The sequence below is a fragment of the Paroedura picta genome, chromosome 18 (genome assembly GCF_049243985.1).
Source record: "Paroedura picta isolate Pp20150507F chromosome 18, Ppicta_v3.0, whole genome shotgun sequence".
In the NCBI taxonomy this organism is placed as follows: domain Eukaryota; kingdom Metazoa; phylum Chordata; class Lepidosauria; order Squamata; family Gekkonidae; genus Paroedura; species Paroedura picta.
In genome coordinates, this window is record NC_135386.1 from 12486451 (window position 1) to 12502417 (window position 15967).

The following is a 15967-nucleotide window of genomic DNA, read 5'->3' on the forward strand; positions in this document are numbered from 1 at the left end:
CCCCAACCTTCTTATCACCAGGGATCAGTCAACCCTTGACAATTTTACTGAGGTCTGGGGAGGGGTAGTCTTTTGCCGAGGGACATTGATGCCTGAGCCCCTGCTCCACTTGCTTTCCCACTGGCACCCCTGACTTCTCGCCGCCCACTGGGGGGTGCTGCCAGCAGCAGCTGCGCAGTGCCAGGCCAAGGGGAAGCCCCAGCCATGGAAGCCGCTGGAAAGCACCAAAGGTGAGCCGACGGCAGAGTGGCAGGGCAGCCCCCAAGGTAGTAGCCAGGGAGGAGGAGCCGCGGCCCGGTACGAACTGATCCACGAACCGGTACCAGTCCTTGGACCGGGGGTTGGGGACCACTGTCCTACAGAATACCTATAGATAACTTTTTCTGGCCATTTCTCTCTCTCCTCAACCTGAAGAATGGCCTTGATCCAAATCATATAGGAGTCATTTTTAATTCCTCTTCTAAATGTGCTGGGGAGGGTTTCTTGTGAATCTCCCTGCATCTCTTCTTGTTAGGGCTTCATTTAAAAGATGTGTATGCATTCCTAACATTTCTTTTGTTCAGCTTTTGACCATAGGGACTTCAAGGTGGTTGCCTAGCAAAACACCAAAAATAGCCCTGCAACTTAGTATAATATCTCTTAATGCAACCTCCTCTCAGATTCCAAATCCACAGTGCCCACTGAACAAAATTCAGCCAAATTAATCAATCTAGCCTTTCTAAATGCTTCGGAGAAAAGCCAAGTTTTAAACTGACGCCTCCCTCTTAATAGCTTTGGCACCTGGTGAATTGATCCAGGTAGGGAGTTCTACAACCGGAGTCCTGCTGTCTTCATTTATTGTGACATGAGCTTTTATGAGAGGGCTATCTGATCACCAGTCAAGGGCGCTGGAAGTCAAAAGCGGAGAAGTGGGGGCTCCCTCCTTTGTTCATGGAAAGGTCCTTGGACTCAGCAGCTTGTGCCTGGCTTGATTCCACATTTGCTGTTTCTGCTGTGGATTCTCACGCTTGGGACAAAATTATCTCTTGGGATGCTGAGCTCATCCATGCCCCATTCAAACATCCTCATTTAAAAAAATAGAGTCAAATAGCACTTTTAAGACCAACAAAGATTTATTCAAGGCGGAAGCTTTCGAGTGCATGCATTCTGTGCATGCACTCGAAAGCTCCCACCTTGAATAAATCTTTGTTGGTCTTAAAGGTGCTACTGGACTCTATTTTTGTTGTGCTACTTGAGACCAACATTTTAATTGCTCTTCATTCAGATTGTGCAAGCTGAGCCTCTTTGTCATGTGTTTTTGATGCTATGCACAAAATTTGACTCAAGGGCCATGTGGAGCAGTTGTGGCCCTCTGCAGAGGCCCACGTGTGGGACAAGGCCAGGCCTTGGTCGCTGGCGACATCGGTCACTGGTGGGCCTTGGCAGTCAGTATCATGAAATCATCTTGATTGTTGTAGAGGGAGGACGGTATCCTTTGACATTTTATTCATTTAAAATATTTTTAGCCACTTTCCTTCCATATGGAGTTTAGGACCCCTTAAAATATTAATAAAACACATAGATTGCATGAGCAGCATAATACCAAAGCTCTGACCACCGTTAATGGGCATGGGGTGATGAAATAGTGGGGTAGCCGCAGTGAAGCAATATGTGATTGCATATATACAGTTGTGTGCATTGTGCATTGTGCGCTTGAGTTGTTCGCACACAGGCCAACAGTATACTGACTATGACAAACCATTTTCAGACCAGGCTGTGAGCGGAAGCAGTACAATTCCGGCGACGCTCGACTTTATCTCAACCGAAATAATAGAACTCTGTGATGAAATGGACAGCCTGTTTGCGAATAGCCTTACAGTGGCTGAAAATTGCCATTAAACGGAGACAGACAAAACCAGAAAACGAGTAAAGGAAACAGGCACAGTGAAATCACTCATAACCGAAAAATGTACAGCACCATCTCTGTACCTTCCTGATTGTTGGAGGATGTTCTTGACCTTCTCTTGCGTCTCTCACCCTCTGCTCAGATCCGCCGCGCATCATCAGCTTGCTGGAGCCAATCCGCCACATGGAGCACTGCATTGAGTTCTTAGTGCATGGAAACCCTCCCCCCCAAGTCCACTGGCTCTTCAACGGTCAGCTTCTCAGGGAGACGGAATTCATCCGCACAGAACTCTACCAGGAAGGGGAAGTCTCGGATGGCTGCCTGCTATTCAACCACCCAACACACTACAACAACGGCAACTACACCATCGTGGCCACCAACTTCTTGGGAACAGCCAACCAGACCATCAAAGGACATTTCCTGGAGAAACCTTTTCCAAGTGAGAGCTGGACAGCTGCCATAGCTCTTCTTTCTCAACTTCTGTGAGGTGGTGTAGTGCAGGGGTAGTCAACCTGTGGTCCTCCAGATGTCCATAGACTACAGTCCCCATGAGCCCCTGCCAGCATTTGCTGGCAGGGGCTCATGGGAATTGTAGTCCATGGACATCTGGAGGACCACAGGTTGACTACCCCTGCCTAACCCTTGGAGTAGTTGCTGCAGTTGCTGTCGCTAGCTCCTCTCTGTGGTAGGCCTGCGACATCGCAGTCCCCATGTGGGACTGCACAGAAGCCACAAAGATGAATAGTAGTCCATGGACATCTGGAGGACCACAGGTTGACTACCCCTGGTGTAGTGGTTAGAATGTCAGTCTAGGACTTGGGAGACCCAGGTTCAAATCCCCTTTCTCTGGTCATCCGTGAAGCTCCCTGGGTCATTTTGGGCCGTTCATTATCTCCCAGAATAATTTGTGCACCACCCTGCCCTGGATGGCCTATGCTAGCCTGATCTTGCCACAGCTTGGAAGTTAAGCAGTGTTGGCCTTGGCTTTTATCTAGATAAGAGACTAAGACAGAGAGGGAGGGGATGGCAAACCGCCTCTGTTCATCTCTAGCATGGAAAACATATGGGGTTGCCAAAAGTCAGCTGAAACTTATGCCCCAAAGCTGGGGATGGGAGAAGCATTGCCAATTGCTTTCTTTGCTGTCTGAGTTGGCGTGGATCTGAGTTGGCTTGGGTTGCAGTCTGAGTTGGTTGAGTCTCAGAGACCCAAGCACGACTCCCCCAATCATTGTGTGACCGTGGACCGTTCATAAGTGGTAACTCATATCTTTCTTGTCTGTCTCACTCTAAAGGACACGAGAAGTCATGCTACACTTCTGCAGTCTGATAGTTTAAACCCAAACAGGGCCTTCCCATTTTGGCAGAAGCAGGCCTCTGTGATTTTAATTTCTTCCCAGGCCTATGCTTCTTGCCTTTTGGAAGACAGAGCCTTGTCCTGTGCTGTTTCTCACAGCTGTGGAAAGCTGAGCAAAACAGGTCACCTTCCTGTGTATAACGAACGTGATAACTATGGCATTCTTATTATTTATTTATCCTTTGCTGTAGCCTGCAACCCATTCTGCCTAATAAAAAAACCTGATTCCTCCCCTTGGAAAGAGGGCTATCAAGACCAGGCAGAACCAATACCCAGCTTGGTGTAGTGGTTAGGAGCACAGGATTCTAATCTGGGGAGCCAGGTTTCATTCCCCACTCCCCCACATGCAACCAGCTGGGTAACCTTAGGCTTGCCACAGCCCTGATAAATCTGTTCTGACTGAGCAGGAATATCAGGGCTCTCTCAGCCTCACCCACCTCACAGCGTGTCGGTTGTGGGGAGAGGAAAGGGAAGGCGAATGTAAGCCACTTTGACTCTTTCTGGTGGAGAAAAGTGGCATATAAGAACCAACTCTTTTTCTTCTGTTCTGACCAAGCAGTGATATCAGGGCTCTCTCAGCCTCACCCACCTCACAGGGTGTCTGTTGTGGGGAGAGGGAAGGGAAGGAGATTGTAAGCCACTTTGAGACTCCTTTGGGTAGATAAAAGCAGCACAGAAGAACCAACTCTTCTTCTTCTATACGGGTGAAAAAGGGGTGTGTGTATGTGTATGAGGGGGGGGGTGGCCTTTGCATCTGTCTGGCTTTGTCCATCGAAGCCACTAACAAACATTCCATTTCAAACTGGTGGAGGGAAATGGTACACTGGGAAGCCTGTGAGGAACAAAACCAGCTCATTAGGATAGAATCATAGAATCATAGAGTTGGAAGGGGCCATACAGGCCATCTAGTCCAACCCCCTGCTCAACGCAGGATCAGCCCAAAGCATCCAAGAAAAATGTGCATCCAACCTTTGCTTGAAGACTGCCAGTGAGGGGGAGCTCACCACCTCCTTAGGCAGCCTATTCCACTGCTGAACTACTCGAAAATTTTTTTCCTGATAAAGGATAAAAGCGACACCAGGATTATTTTTCCTAGCTCTGTAGAGAACTTTGAGAAATACGGAGTGGCTTTCATTGATGTGAAAGTGGGCCTATGAAGATCCCTTCACATCATAGCTCATCAGCATAAAAGTTGTGCTAGAGCTGTTTCCCCCAATATGCTGCCTTAACTGTGTAAGGAGAATTTCTAAACATACAGGATGGCTTTCATTGCTGTGAATCCATATATATCCCACCTTTCATCTCCAGTGGGCACCCAAAGCAGCTTCTGTCATTCCTTTCTCCTCAGTTTTTGTCCTCACAACAACCCTGTGAGGTAGGTTAGGCGGAGGATGCATGACTGGCTCAGGGGCACCCAGCCAGCTTCCACGGCAGACTAACACCTCAGCTGAGGTCCTCCTGGATCCTAGTCTGACATGGCAACCGGCTTCCCTTTCAGATGGCTTTCAGTTTTGTGAAGGGCCCTGTGGGACCTCGGTCTTGCATGCTCCACTACCCACCTCCTCTTGCATGTGACAGTCTGATTAAAACCACTTCATGGCAACCCCTCTTTTATCGTGTTGTCTGAATGACAAACAGTATCTCCCTCCATGCATGCACCTACACAACTCTTAGACCAGATTTTGTGACTTGGCTGTGGTCACAGACCTGGGCACTCTTTAGTTAGATTGCTTCATGTATTATCACCCTTTCATTTCTTTGTGCAATTTATTTATTTACTTAATTTATGCCCAACTCTCTCCCCAATGGAAACCCAAAGTACCTTACAACATTCTTCCCATCTCCATTTTATCCTCACAACAACCCTCGGAGGTAGGATAGGCTGAGAGTGTGTGTCTTGCCCAAGTTCACCCAGCAAGCTTATATGACAGAGTGGAATTCAATCCTGGCACCCCCAGATCCTAGTCCAGCACTCTAACCACACCACTATCTCTATGAGTCCTGGGCCCTTTTAAATATTCCATTTTTGGCACACCATAACAGAAGCAGGTGTACTCAGCATGATTTTCCCATTACGTGTGGCCACCATTTTGTATGAATAGTCCCAGAAGTATATTTTTTCTTTACATGTACAGCTTCAGGATATCTGACTGCGTACCCTCTAAAACAGTCTTCTCTTTGCATGTACCAAATCTGGTAAATAGGCATGTGTGTTCTTCAGAACATATAGGAATAGAGATTATGGGTAGCACATACTCCTGTTAAATATGGTTGGGATGTTAAACTGAACAACTGAAAAGGGCCCTTCCGAAACCAGGAAAAGTACAGCAATCGTGTTTCTGTCGTGATCACGGCTACAACTTTTTCTTTTTTTTCCAAACCACCTCTAAGTAGATTGCACATTTCCCCTTCCCTTGTTTCAAGGATTGGGGAGCCACGCATGTAATTCTTTTCCCTCCTGGTCCTCTGTTGACGAAAAGAGGCATTTAAGTTAGCTAGCGAGTGGCCTCCTGCATTTCACTGGGATTAGGTAGTATTTAGTGCACAGGTAAGCCTTTTGCAGCTCACAGCTTAAGATGTCATCCTTTTGTGTTATAAGGATAAGCTTGAGGGTGTCTTGAAAATCCTTCTCCTGTGCGGGTGATTCATATATATTTGACACAATTCGAGGCATCCTGCTGCTGCACATCTCTGTTTACTTGGCCCGCACCTCTTTTATAAATGCACCACAATGCAATTACCGATGCTGAGTCTTAAGCAGAACAGTACTCAAGAAGAAAATTGCGTATCGAAAGGTATCCGAAAAGGAATAGCGGTGCTGCAAATTGGAAGCCGCTTTGCTGCCTGAAAAGGACTACGCAGGTTTTAATGGGGCGTGACAGAGATCCCTCTTTCTTGGCAGAACTCAAACCTTGAATGAGTACAAAAGAGAAATAATACGATAGTGTAGCATGAAGGCAACTGATGCCGTGCAAGAGAAAGATCCTAAATTTTGCAAGAGAGAGTTCCAAATAGGGTTTTGCGCGGCGGCCGATTCGGACGCTGCCGCACACAACCCTAGAAAGGTTCTCCAAACCCCGCCCCCAAACAGTGGCACCGGTGGGGACAGAACTTTCAAATGGGCCATCTTCTTCAGTTGGTTCTCAAAGTGAGTCGCTGATTGAGGTAAGGCAAACTTACTTTCTGCAAAAAGAAAAAAAAGAAAGGAAAAATCTGTTCCTCCAAGGTCAGCTTTGATGTGACCTAAATTGGGGTCAGAAAGTGCTGATCTAGCAGGTGGTGGCTAAGCAGAACCAAATCCTTCTTTGTTGACGGAGTCTTCGGTGCCTTTCAAGCTCCGCTTGCAGCCCTCCCTGGGGCCTGTACTGTACTATCCTTAACCCCCTTCCCTTTAACGAATCACATTGCTAAATCAATCCCAGCCTTTTCTGCCTCAAAAGCTGCGTCAAGTCTCCGTCTCAGATTCAGCTGGCTAAGCTGAGGGGTAAAACAGAAAGCTGACTTTCTTTTCTCGGCTTCTTGTAAGCTGAGTAGGGATGCCAATCCCCAGGTGAGACCTGGGGATGCCCTGGTTTTACAGCTCATCCTCAGGTGACAGAGATCCATGGTCGACTCCACAGCGTTTGAGTCTACTGAGGTCCTTTCCTGCCCAAATCCCACCATCTCCTGACTCCACCCCCAAAGTCTCCAGGTATTTCTCAACTCAGAACTGGCAACCCTAAAGCCAAGTGTCACTGCCAGGCATTAAAATGTAGGGTGCCAGGATTCCGGCCAGCAAATGCTTATTGGAAGTCACCAAAACTATATATCAATAATAGTAGTAGTAGTAATAGTAGTAGTAATAGTAGTAGCAGTAGTAAGGTAAAGGTATCCCCTGTGCAAGCACCGAGTCATGTCTGACCCTCGGGGTGACGCCCTCCAGCGTTTTCATGGCAGACTCAATACGGGGTGGGTTGCCAGTGCCTTCCCCAGTCATTACCGTTTACCCCCCAGCAGCAAGCTGGGTCCTCATTTTACCGACCTCGGAAGGATGGAAGGCTGAGTCAACCTTGAGCCGGCTGCTGGGATTGAACTCCCAACCTCATGGGCAGACAGCTTCAGACAGCATGTCGCTGCCTTACCACTCTGCGCCACAAGAGGCTCAGTAGTAGTAGTAGTAGTAGTAGTAGTAGTAGTAGTAGTAGTAGTAGTAATAATAATAATAATAATAATAATAATAATAATAATAATAATAATAATAATAATAATAATAAAATTTCTTAACCGCCACTCCCGGCAAGCCAGCTTGTGGCAGATTACAATAAAAAAAACCCCACAAAAATAAAATCCCATTTAAACCCCATTAAAACAGTACCAACATTACAAAAAAACGTGGTGGAGAAAAACCAACCCTTACCCATACAGTACTCCTGCCACCAAGGCAGCGGAGAGCTATGTCAACCAATCATCGCCCATGATGTTCTGACAGGTGACATACCTTCATGGGGGCCACCAGATCTTCCTTCTGCACAGCCTGGTGGAAGAGCTCTGTCTGACAGGCCCGCAGGGCAGGAGCTTATGGGTAATGGATGAGTCTAGCTGGGTTGTATAGGCACAGATCCGTTTTCTAGGTCCACTCTGTAATGTCTGTCAATGAATCTTGGCTGGCTCAGGGTTGGGGACCCCTGCTGTCCTCTCCAACTTCTCATCTTCTCCTCTGACTGGTGAACAGCAGCAAGAGGTGCAGATCTCTTTCAAAAGGTTTGACAACCCCCACCATCTCTAGAGAGACCAGCGAATGAATGGCCTAAGTGAGTGCCCCTGTGCTGTCTCACCTGCTGCGGTCTCACCTGGTCATCTCTTTTAGGATGGGAGGAGTTGCTGAGGTACTTTTGCTACCGCTGCTGCCCAGAATCCAGCCTAGTTCTACCTTCCCCTTCCTCTGAGGTGCTCCCTGTAGGCCGTGTGGTTTTCCCTTCCTCCTTGATATCTTCACAGCAATCTGGTTAAGGTAGCTCAGATTGAAAGGCAGAGCTGCCCAAGCTCACCCAGAGAGCTTGATAAATGTATGGGGATTTAATTTGGTCTCTGCCATTCCAACCACTGCACCATGTTGGTGAGGGACAAGTTGAGAAGAGCGCCAGCCTCAACATTTAAAATACGTCTCAAAGACCTCATGACATATATCTGATCATTGGAAATCTCTACTTATATAGAAATTTGAAACCGTCTACGGTGTGCTGTTGTCTATTGCCGTATTTATAATCTACCTAGTATATTTTATTCCTTCCCCTTAATCCTGATCCTGTCCTCTTATGGCAGAAGTTCCACATGGGTTGATGTGTCTCTGTCATGGCAAAAACAAATGAGAGTCTTGTTGCCTGAAGGATTTTATTCTAGAACTAGCTTCAAAGGCCATTCCTAAGAATGGGCCTTGAATGGGTCCCCTGCCTTGGACCCCAGCCAGGCAGCTTAAGGTGGCTTTGATCCGCAGCATCAAGTGGGATGGGTGGGGACTGGCCAGCTCATTAGCAGGCAGTCAGCAGGCCGGAAGGCCCTCATTAGCAGGCCCAGCCTAGCAGGCCAAGAGGCCCTTGTTAACAGGCCCTCCACCACGACCCTTTGCCCAGATCCCTCTCTCCTTACCTGCTGCTGGCTCCAGGCACTGAGGCGCGTCTGAGAGCAAAGAGGCTAGAGTCCAGGGATGGAGGGTGGGAGCTGCAGGGGCAGGGCAAATCAGGGTGCAGCCAGCTTTGCTTTGCTGGCTGCACCCTGATTGGCCCTATTCCAACTTGGACAACCAGACACATCTCACTCCACAGGCTATTTCACAAATATATAGAGGAACCATAGATAAGAATGAATTTGTGTGGATGAAGATCCACTTCCTCATAAGCAGTGCAGTGGGTCCTCACTATGCAGATATTTAATATAGAAAATATTTTTAAGAACACGACAGGTTTAAGAGGACTTGGAATACAAAAAATACAGGGTGATATGAAATTAAGTAGAATTCAGATCTAATTATGAGAAATGCAAAGACCATTAACTAATTATGGTTAGCTAGTAGGAGACACTGAGCTTGCTTCCACACAAGGAATTCGACTCGGCTCAGCACTTGTCAGGCCATTGGCCAAATTCTCACTTCCTGGTGATGCTGAGGCCAGTCCACGGCAGTCCCAGGCCTGGCACGACTCAGGCCCTCAGTTGGCCTGCAGCAAGGGAACGCAAATAAATCCATGTTCCTTCTTTTGCCATGGGCTTCAATGGGCCATAGGTCAGTCCTGGGCTATGTGCCTGTGGAATTTCTGACCATTTCCAGTTGAGGCATTGCTCCTTCCCTCCCCCACCCAAACATTACTTCTGTCATCTACCCATGCAAACTGTTTAAAAGATTCTGATCATGTTACTATGTGATTCTAAAGTAACGAAATAGCAAAACCCCATCGCCACCATGTGTGTGTATGTGTGTGTGTGTGGGGGGGGGAATGGTGCAATAACACAGCCCATTTTTAAAAACCCCTTTTGTGTGTTGCAATTGTTTCGTGTTACAATGCAATACTGGTAATATTTTTAAAATATATATTTTGGACTTAGAGGTGGGGTGCTCAAATGGCGCTGGAAGGTGATTGAAGAGTCTTGTCATGTCACAATGATTGATGACCTAAAAAAATGGCAGGAAGTTTCCACTTCCTGGCCATCGGTTACCTTGTGTTGTAGTGAAAATCCACAGTGGACAGGTAGAAGTGGACCAGGTGCTACCCTGTGTGGTCATGGGAAGACACGGGGTGACTATTCCCTGACCAAAAATCAGGCAGCATGCGGTGATCTTGTGCAATATATATATTACACAAGATCACCTAGTGAATCCCAGGACTGAGTAGATACATGAATCTGGAACTGCTCACACTAAGACTGCACCTTTGGATAGTGCACTGTGGTTTCACTATAGCAGCCAGCTGTGCAACTGGCTTGTCCAGATGCAAATGACTGCTGTAATACAGGGGTAGTCAACCTGTGGTCCTCCAGATGTTCATGGACTACAATTCCCAAGAGCACCTGCCAACATCTGGAGGATCACAGGTTGACTACCCCTGCTGTAATATACTGACTCCAGAGCACCCAGCTTCCAAAAGCCAACACTGTCCCCACTTCACAATATTGCATTGCTTGATGCTTGTTTGTGTCCACATCCATCTCAAGAATCACTTTGTAGGTTAGGAAGAACCTTGAAAAAGGCTGGCAGGGTGGGTTGAATGTGGATGCTTCTCTCTTTTAATCACACTAGTAACCTTATTCATTTTGTTTCTTTGTAATTCTTGTAGGCGTTTCCGAAGGCATCATCACATGTAAGTAGCTTCTTGCCTCTTTGTCTTTTTTCCTGATTATCTGGGCTGCTCAACCCTTTTATATCAAATAGATCTGAGTAGGATTCTGCATAAGCATGCTGAGGACTTTTCTCTGAAAAAAAACAACCACATATGAGTGTGTATAAACATATAGTTTAAAATTGTATAGCACAACCTTAGCTTGTAAAACTCATAGCATCCTCATGTGGTCACTAGTTTAAGGGCAATTCCGCACCGGGATCCATGTTGCAAATTGTTTGCAGGATGAAAAATCGCCATTTTAAATAGAGGAATTCGTCGTTATGCATACCTGCCTTTGTAGTGGAATCCAGTTGCGTTTCTATCGTTTCCCACAGGGTTCCGGTCTCGGCAAAAATCGCTAGCCAGGAAGCGCTATTGCCGAGCTCGTCCCGCCCCTGGCCGTCAAGCAACCAATGGGCGGCCGTTATCATGCTCCCAAACAGCCCCTTTCCCTTTAAGGAAGGTTTTTAAAAACACACACACACACACATTGCAACGAATATGCGTTGATTAGTTGCAACGGAGAGACCCATCCAGCTAGCAGGTGGTGTTTGAGCTGCCGTTTCATCGTTGCCACGCTCCCCCCGAGTGAAAAAAAAAATCCCCCCCCCCTCACGGGCGCAATTTCCAGCCGAAAACAGTGTGAAAAATAAAGGGAAAATAAACCAGCAAACGGGCTTCTGTGTTGCTTGTGCTTAGTGACTTTAAACAGAGGGACTGCAGCCGGGGAAGCCTCACTGGGTAAACGAAGGCTTGCCGGTGCGTTGATCTCCGCTCGCTCGGAGAGAAAAAAATGGCGATCGCTTCGCTGGAAGATCAGAGGGGAGAGCCAGGGGGAGGGACTTTGCAGAAACCGCAACAATGGTAATGCACAGAACTTTCCCGCTAGTGTTGCAGATTGGTTGCAGGAGTGTAGCGCTTTCCGGAGGGTGAATCCACTTTTTGGGATTTCCCTGAAAGCGCTACAACGAAGCGCTTTTTGCGGATCGGTTTCAGGAGTGTTGCAGATTGTCAACGACGTTGTGCATAATGGCAAAACTGTAGCGATTTCAATTAGTAACCATTGTGCTATTTTGGACGAATGCGGAACAGCCCTAAGAATCCCCCCCACCACACATACACACAAACACAATGCAAAAATAAACGGTTAGACAAATTCAGTCAGCAGCCTGTAGCCACTGTGAAGAACTGTTTGGTTTAGGCTGCTTGATTTGTTATCTCTGTAACCTCTCTTAAACCTTTGCTTTTTTGGTTTCAGTTGAGTATAGTCCAAGCCCCACTCCACTTATCACAGTGACGCATAAACCAGAAGAAGACACCTTTGGGGTAAGAATTGTGGGCTGGGTGGTGGAAAGTGCATGCATGTTAATTGTGGGGTTCGTTGCTGGGAGCCCAAAATAACAAAGTTTCATCGCATGTCTCTTTCTATTGCTGTAGACTTCAAATGACAAATGAGATGGCATGCTTAATTTTGAATTTGCAAGCCTCATGTTTGGGCATGATAGGGCTGACATTTGAAATCCGCGTGAAGGTATCCATGTCCTCTCCCTGCACGCTGCAGACTCTATCGACGTCAGCATGCCTTGGCTTGAGAATTAAGTTTCTAGCTCAGAACTTACAATGCACATCTTATTGCAAAGACCTAGGGAGGTCACGAGAAAAGCAGGCATTCAGACTTCAGGAAAAGAAGACTCCATGACAAGATGGTAGTTGGAGAGGGGTTTTTTCCAAGGCAGAAGGGGAAAGGGGAAAGGGGAAAGGGGGAAGTTGGTGAAGGGGGAAAGTAGGAGGATATACAATAGGGTTGTCAGCCCCATGCTAGCAGATGCTGGGAGATTTTTGGTCTGGAGTCTGGGGAATCTGGTGTTTCATCACTTCTGGGTGGTGATCCAAGATTTCCCCCAGTCTCTGTGGTCTTTACCACAGAAGTTGCAGGCACTTCCTAGAGAGTCATCCTTATTACCACTTCCTTTATCTCCATTTTTTCCTCTCCCTCCTCAAATTATCCAGGGGGGTGCTAAGAAAAGAGGCAGGTGTTGACCTAATATTAGCCTAATGAGTACAATATTATATTTTAATAGTGGGCCAGTATTTTTTTTTGTTTAGTGTAAGCCTGCTGGATCATGACAAGAATAGGAAATTAAGGAATATATAAAACAATGTCCCCTTGTGCCGGGAATTCTCTCCCAGCATGCCTCTTCTTGAATTCACTTCCCTCAAATGCCACCTTTCCCTGTGAAACGGCTGCTTGATGCTTCTAGTCTTCAGTCCCATCCTTACAATAAAGTCTGATGGACATTGTATACATTCAGCAAAATCTATTTTTCTGGACTGTACTGGCCAATGGGGAGAGGGGATGTGTGTCTGAATGCGGCCCACGGGGGAGAAATGCTTGCAGATGTAACGGCAGCATGGCCAGAAGGAACCATCTCTCTGCCGTGCGCTGCTTCTGTCTGCACAGTCCCTTTTCCACAGGGGAGCCTTCCAACCTTCAGCATCTCCCCCCCTCACTGGAAGGAAAAAGGAATTCAGAAACCATCTAGGCATATTCAATAACAAGACAAGGGTATAAATAAACACATGAAGCTAATCCAAGGCGGGATGAGGTGGGAGTCTGGGAGGAACAAAATGTCCCTTTGTTTTTTTTTTACGTGGAATGTATTTCACTTTTAAACGAGGGGAGAGTTTTTACAAGCTAAGCAAGTTGCATGAAGTTGAACGAATATTCCCCCGAATGCAGAAGGAAGAAACCCCTGAGAGAAAGCTGTCTCTACACCAAAAAGCCAGGAATAAATATTCTGTCAATATGTGCAGAAGAAGCCGCTGGTGCCTCTAGCAAAGCTTTCTGTTTGGAAACAGAGCTGCCTGCTCCTTCCCTCTTCCCTGCCTCGCCTTTTCTCCTGCCTTCCCTCCCTCCATGCTTGCCATCTCGAAAATTGCATCCCTGCTCTTGAGTGTCCTTAGGGTTGTGCACTTCGGTCGGTTCAGCCGCCTTGGCAATCAAAAAGCCTGAAGCGGCGCATAGGAGGCCAGCGCTGCGGTACAGAGACGAGGAGCAGTGGTGGCGGTGGTGTGCCAGCCAGCAGCAGCATGCATGTGCCCCGCCTCTATGTGGCTGACTGGTGCAGCGCCACTGCCCCTCCTCTCTGTGACGCAGCGATTGAACCAAGTGGCCGAACATAGCCGAAGCGCGCAAGCCTAATTTGGACCATCTTTCCCTCTTAATAAAGCAGTAAGAGCGGTTGGGGTGGGCTGAGTCCGTGATCAAAACTCACCGATTCGGCCCTTGCCCTCGGACTGACATGCGGAGGGGCCAATTGGGAGGCGCGAAGCCTGCAGTCATCCAGTTGAGGTCATAACAGAAGCAGCAGTAAAACCAAATGTTTGTTGTTCCTCTTGGCCTCCGCGCTGCATCTTCTTTCGTGATCTGAGCCAGCGTCGGTTATGTCACATGCAGTTGTATTGATATGTTGACGGCAGAAACGCAGCCACTCTCTTTCGAACGACAGCGATGCCTTCTGAGTCTCTAATGCCCAGGTCTCCCTTGCAGGTGTCCATAGCTGTTGGACTCGCGGCCTTTGCTTGCATCCTCCTGGTGGTCCTTTTCATCATGATCAACAAGTATGGCCGGCGGTCAAAGTTCGGGATGAAAGGTACGTGCCGATACCTTTCTCTGACTCCCAGGAGATTCTTGGGAGGGAGAGGGGTGTTGTTTTCTCACCCTCTGTGGGGACGTCAGTGGGCATGGCTTCGGGGTTGGCAAGGACCTTCCCATGACTGGAAATGTATTTTGAAGTGAGGATTTCTCAAGCCGTGGGCTGTGATCTCAAGTGGAAAAGATGGACTGGCTTGCGTGTAGCGGTAACTTCAGTTCAGTGGTGCTAATTGTTGATTTGTAACTAGCTGTTTGGCAGGTTCCTCAGCTCCACAGCTAAGTAATGGATGGCTTTTCTAGCTCTGAGTAAATGGAATTGTGGGTGACTCTGTGCTCTCAATGTAATGCTATATTTCTGGAAGGATTGATGGCAAAAGTTGTGGGGAATGTCCTCTGGAGCAAAGTGTATCCATAAATGAGTTTTTGGATTGCCTGTCACCTGACTACAATCATGGGGGTTGATGCCAAGAGAAACTGATACATGAAACACCACCTGTTTTATCTTGGCTTTCCTGGTGTTGGTTTATAGCCTTGGGTTGTTTTGGAGCATGGCATAATTGCCAGAGCCTGCCACTGTCCGCGCCTCTTGGCCATTCTGCTGTGGGATGTGTGATCTTTGGGTTTCGGCGTACCTTCTGGCAACTGTTGGCAGGGATTGTGCATGGCTGGTGCCCAATGGGCTATGTCCTAGGCATCACTGGAGGCAAAGGGAGGGTGGGCTGGGGGGTGACTGATGGTTTATGCTGCATCAAACAAGCCTTTTCCTGGGAAACCCTGGGTGGGTTCTGGATGGACGTTGGGTGTTTGTTGTGTTTCCGTCTCTCATGGAAAAGAAAATGAGGGTTGATTTTGAAAATTAAATTAGCAGCTTCTGTTCCGTTTGCTCGGGTGACTGGAGATCATCTCCTTGGAGGCACGGAGCGTTGTGGGGGAGGGGAGTATAAAGGGAACAGGAGCTATGATCCTTGGGATCCTGACCCAGTATGTAATGTACAGTAACTCTGATCTGCTGTTTCCTCTAACAGGGCTAGGCATGCACACAAATCAACTTTTAAAGTTCTTAAGCGCCCCCAGGATGTACCTGAGATCTTTTTGCTGGCCCTCTCCTCTCCAAATCCTAGAAACTGTTAAGATCCCAGACTTGTAAATAACAACTTTGCTGTGTTTCAAGATGAAGGTTTATTCAAGCTGTTTCACTTAGCAAAGCAAAGATGGTTCTGACGTTACCAGGTCAGGAAACACAGTTAGACCCCAGGCCCCCACCCTCCAGAATCTGTGAGGCCCACAGACTCAACCAGAGACATATCACCAAGGACCCCAGGTGCAAAAGCCAAGAGTCATGCCAGACTGATAAGGCTGGCTGTGCTAAATAACATTGAGCAAGCATGTAATCTAACTAAGAAAATAACTGCGAAAAGTTACTGCCTCAAAATGGTTACACATAGGTCAAAAGCCAGTTCGCAAGAAAATCAGTCATGGCAGAAACCAAAGAACTCTGACAGAAATCAACTGGGATCCTAGTGACCGTGAGACACACCACAGGATTCTACCGATGCTTGGAGTGGGTGGGCTGTTGTCACCCACTCCACCATGAACTGATATACGTTGTCAGCATCCTGTAGAATTATCGAGGGCCTGGCATTGACTCTGCAGGACCTTTGGGTGGAAATTTTCCATTCTAACATGTTCACACCTCTTTGGCTTCAGTAGCCTACTTCTGCAAA

General features: G+C 47.4%; 1 protein-coding gene across 5 annotated transcripts in view; it reads left to right on the top strand.

Moving 5' to 3' along the window:
• NTRK3 (neurotrophic receptor tyrosine kinase 3) overlaps nucleotides 1-15967 on the top strand; it is a 373642-nt gene that overhangs the window by 152579 nt on the left and 205096 nt on the right. For all 5 annotated transcript variants that reach the window (XM_077317432.1, XM_077317434.1, XM_077317437.1 and 2 more), the window contains exons 8-11: nucleotides 2028-2324; nucleotides 10544-10567; nucleotides 11847-11914; nucleotides 14139-14241. In XM_077317432.1, coding sequence (XP_077173547.1) covers nucleotides 2028-2324; nucleotides 10544-10567; nucleotides 11847-11914; nucleotides 14139-14241 — 492 coding nt within the window. The remainder of the gene's footprint in view (nucleotides 1-2027; nucleotides 2325-10543; nucleotides 10568-11846; nucleotides 11915-14138; nucleotides 14242-15967) is intronic.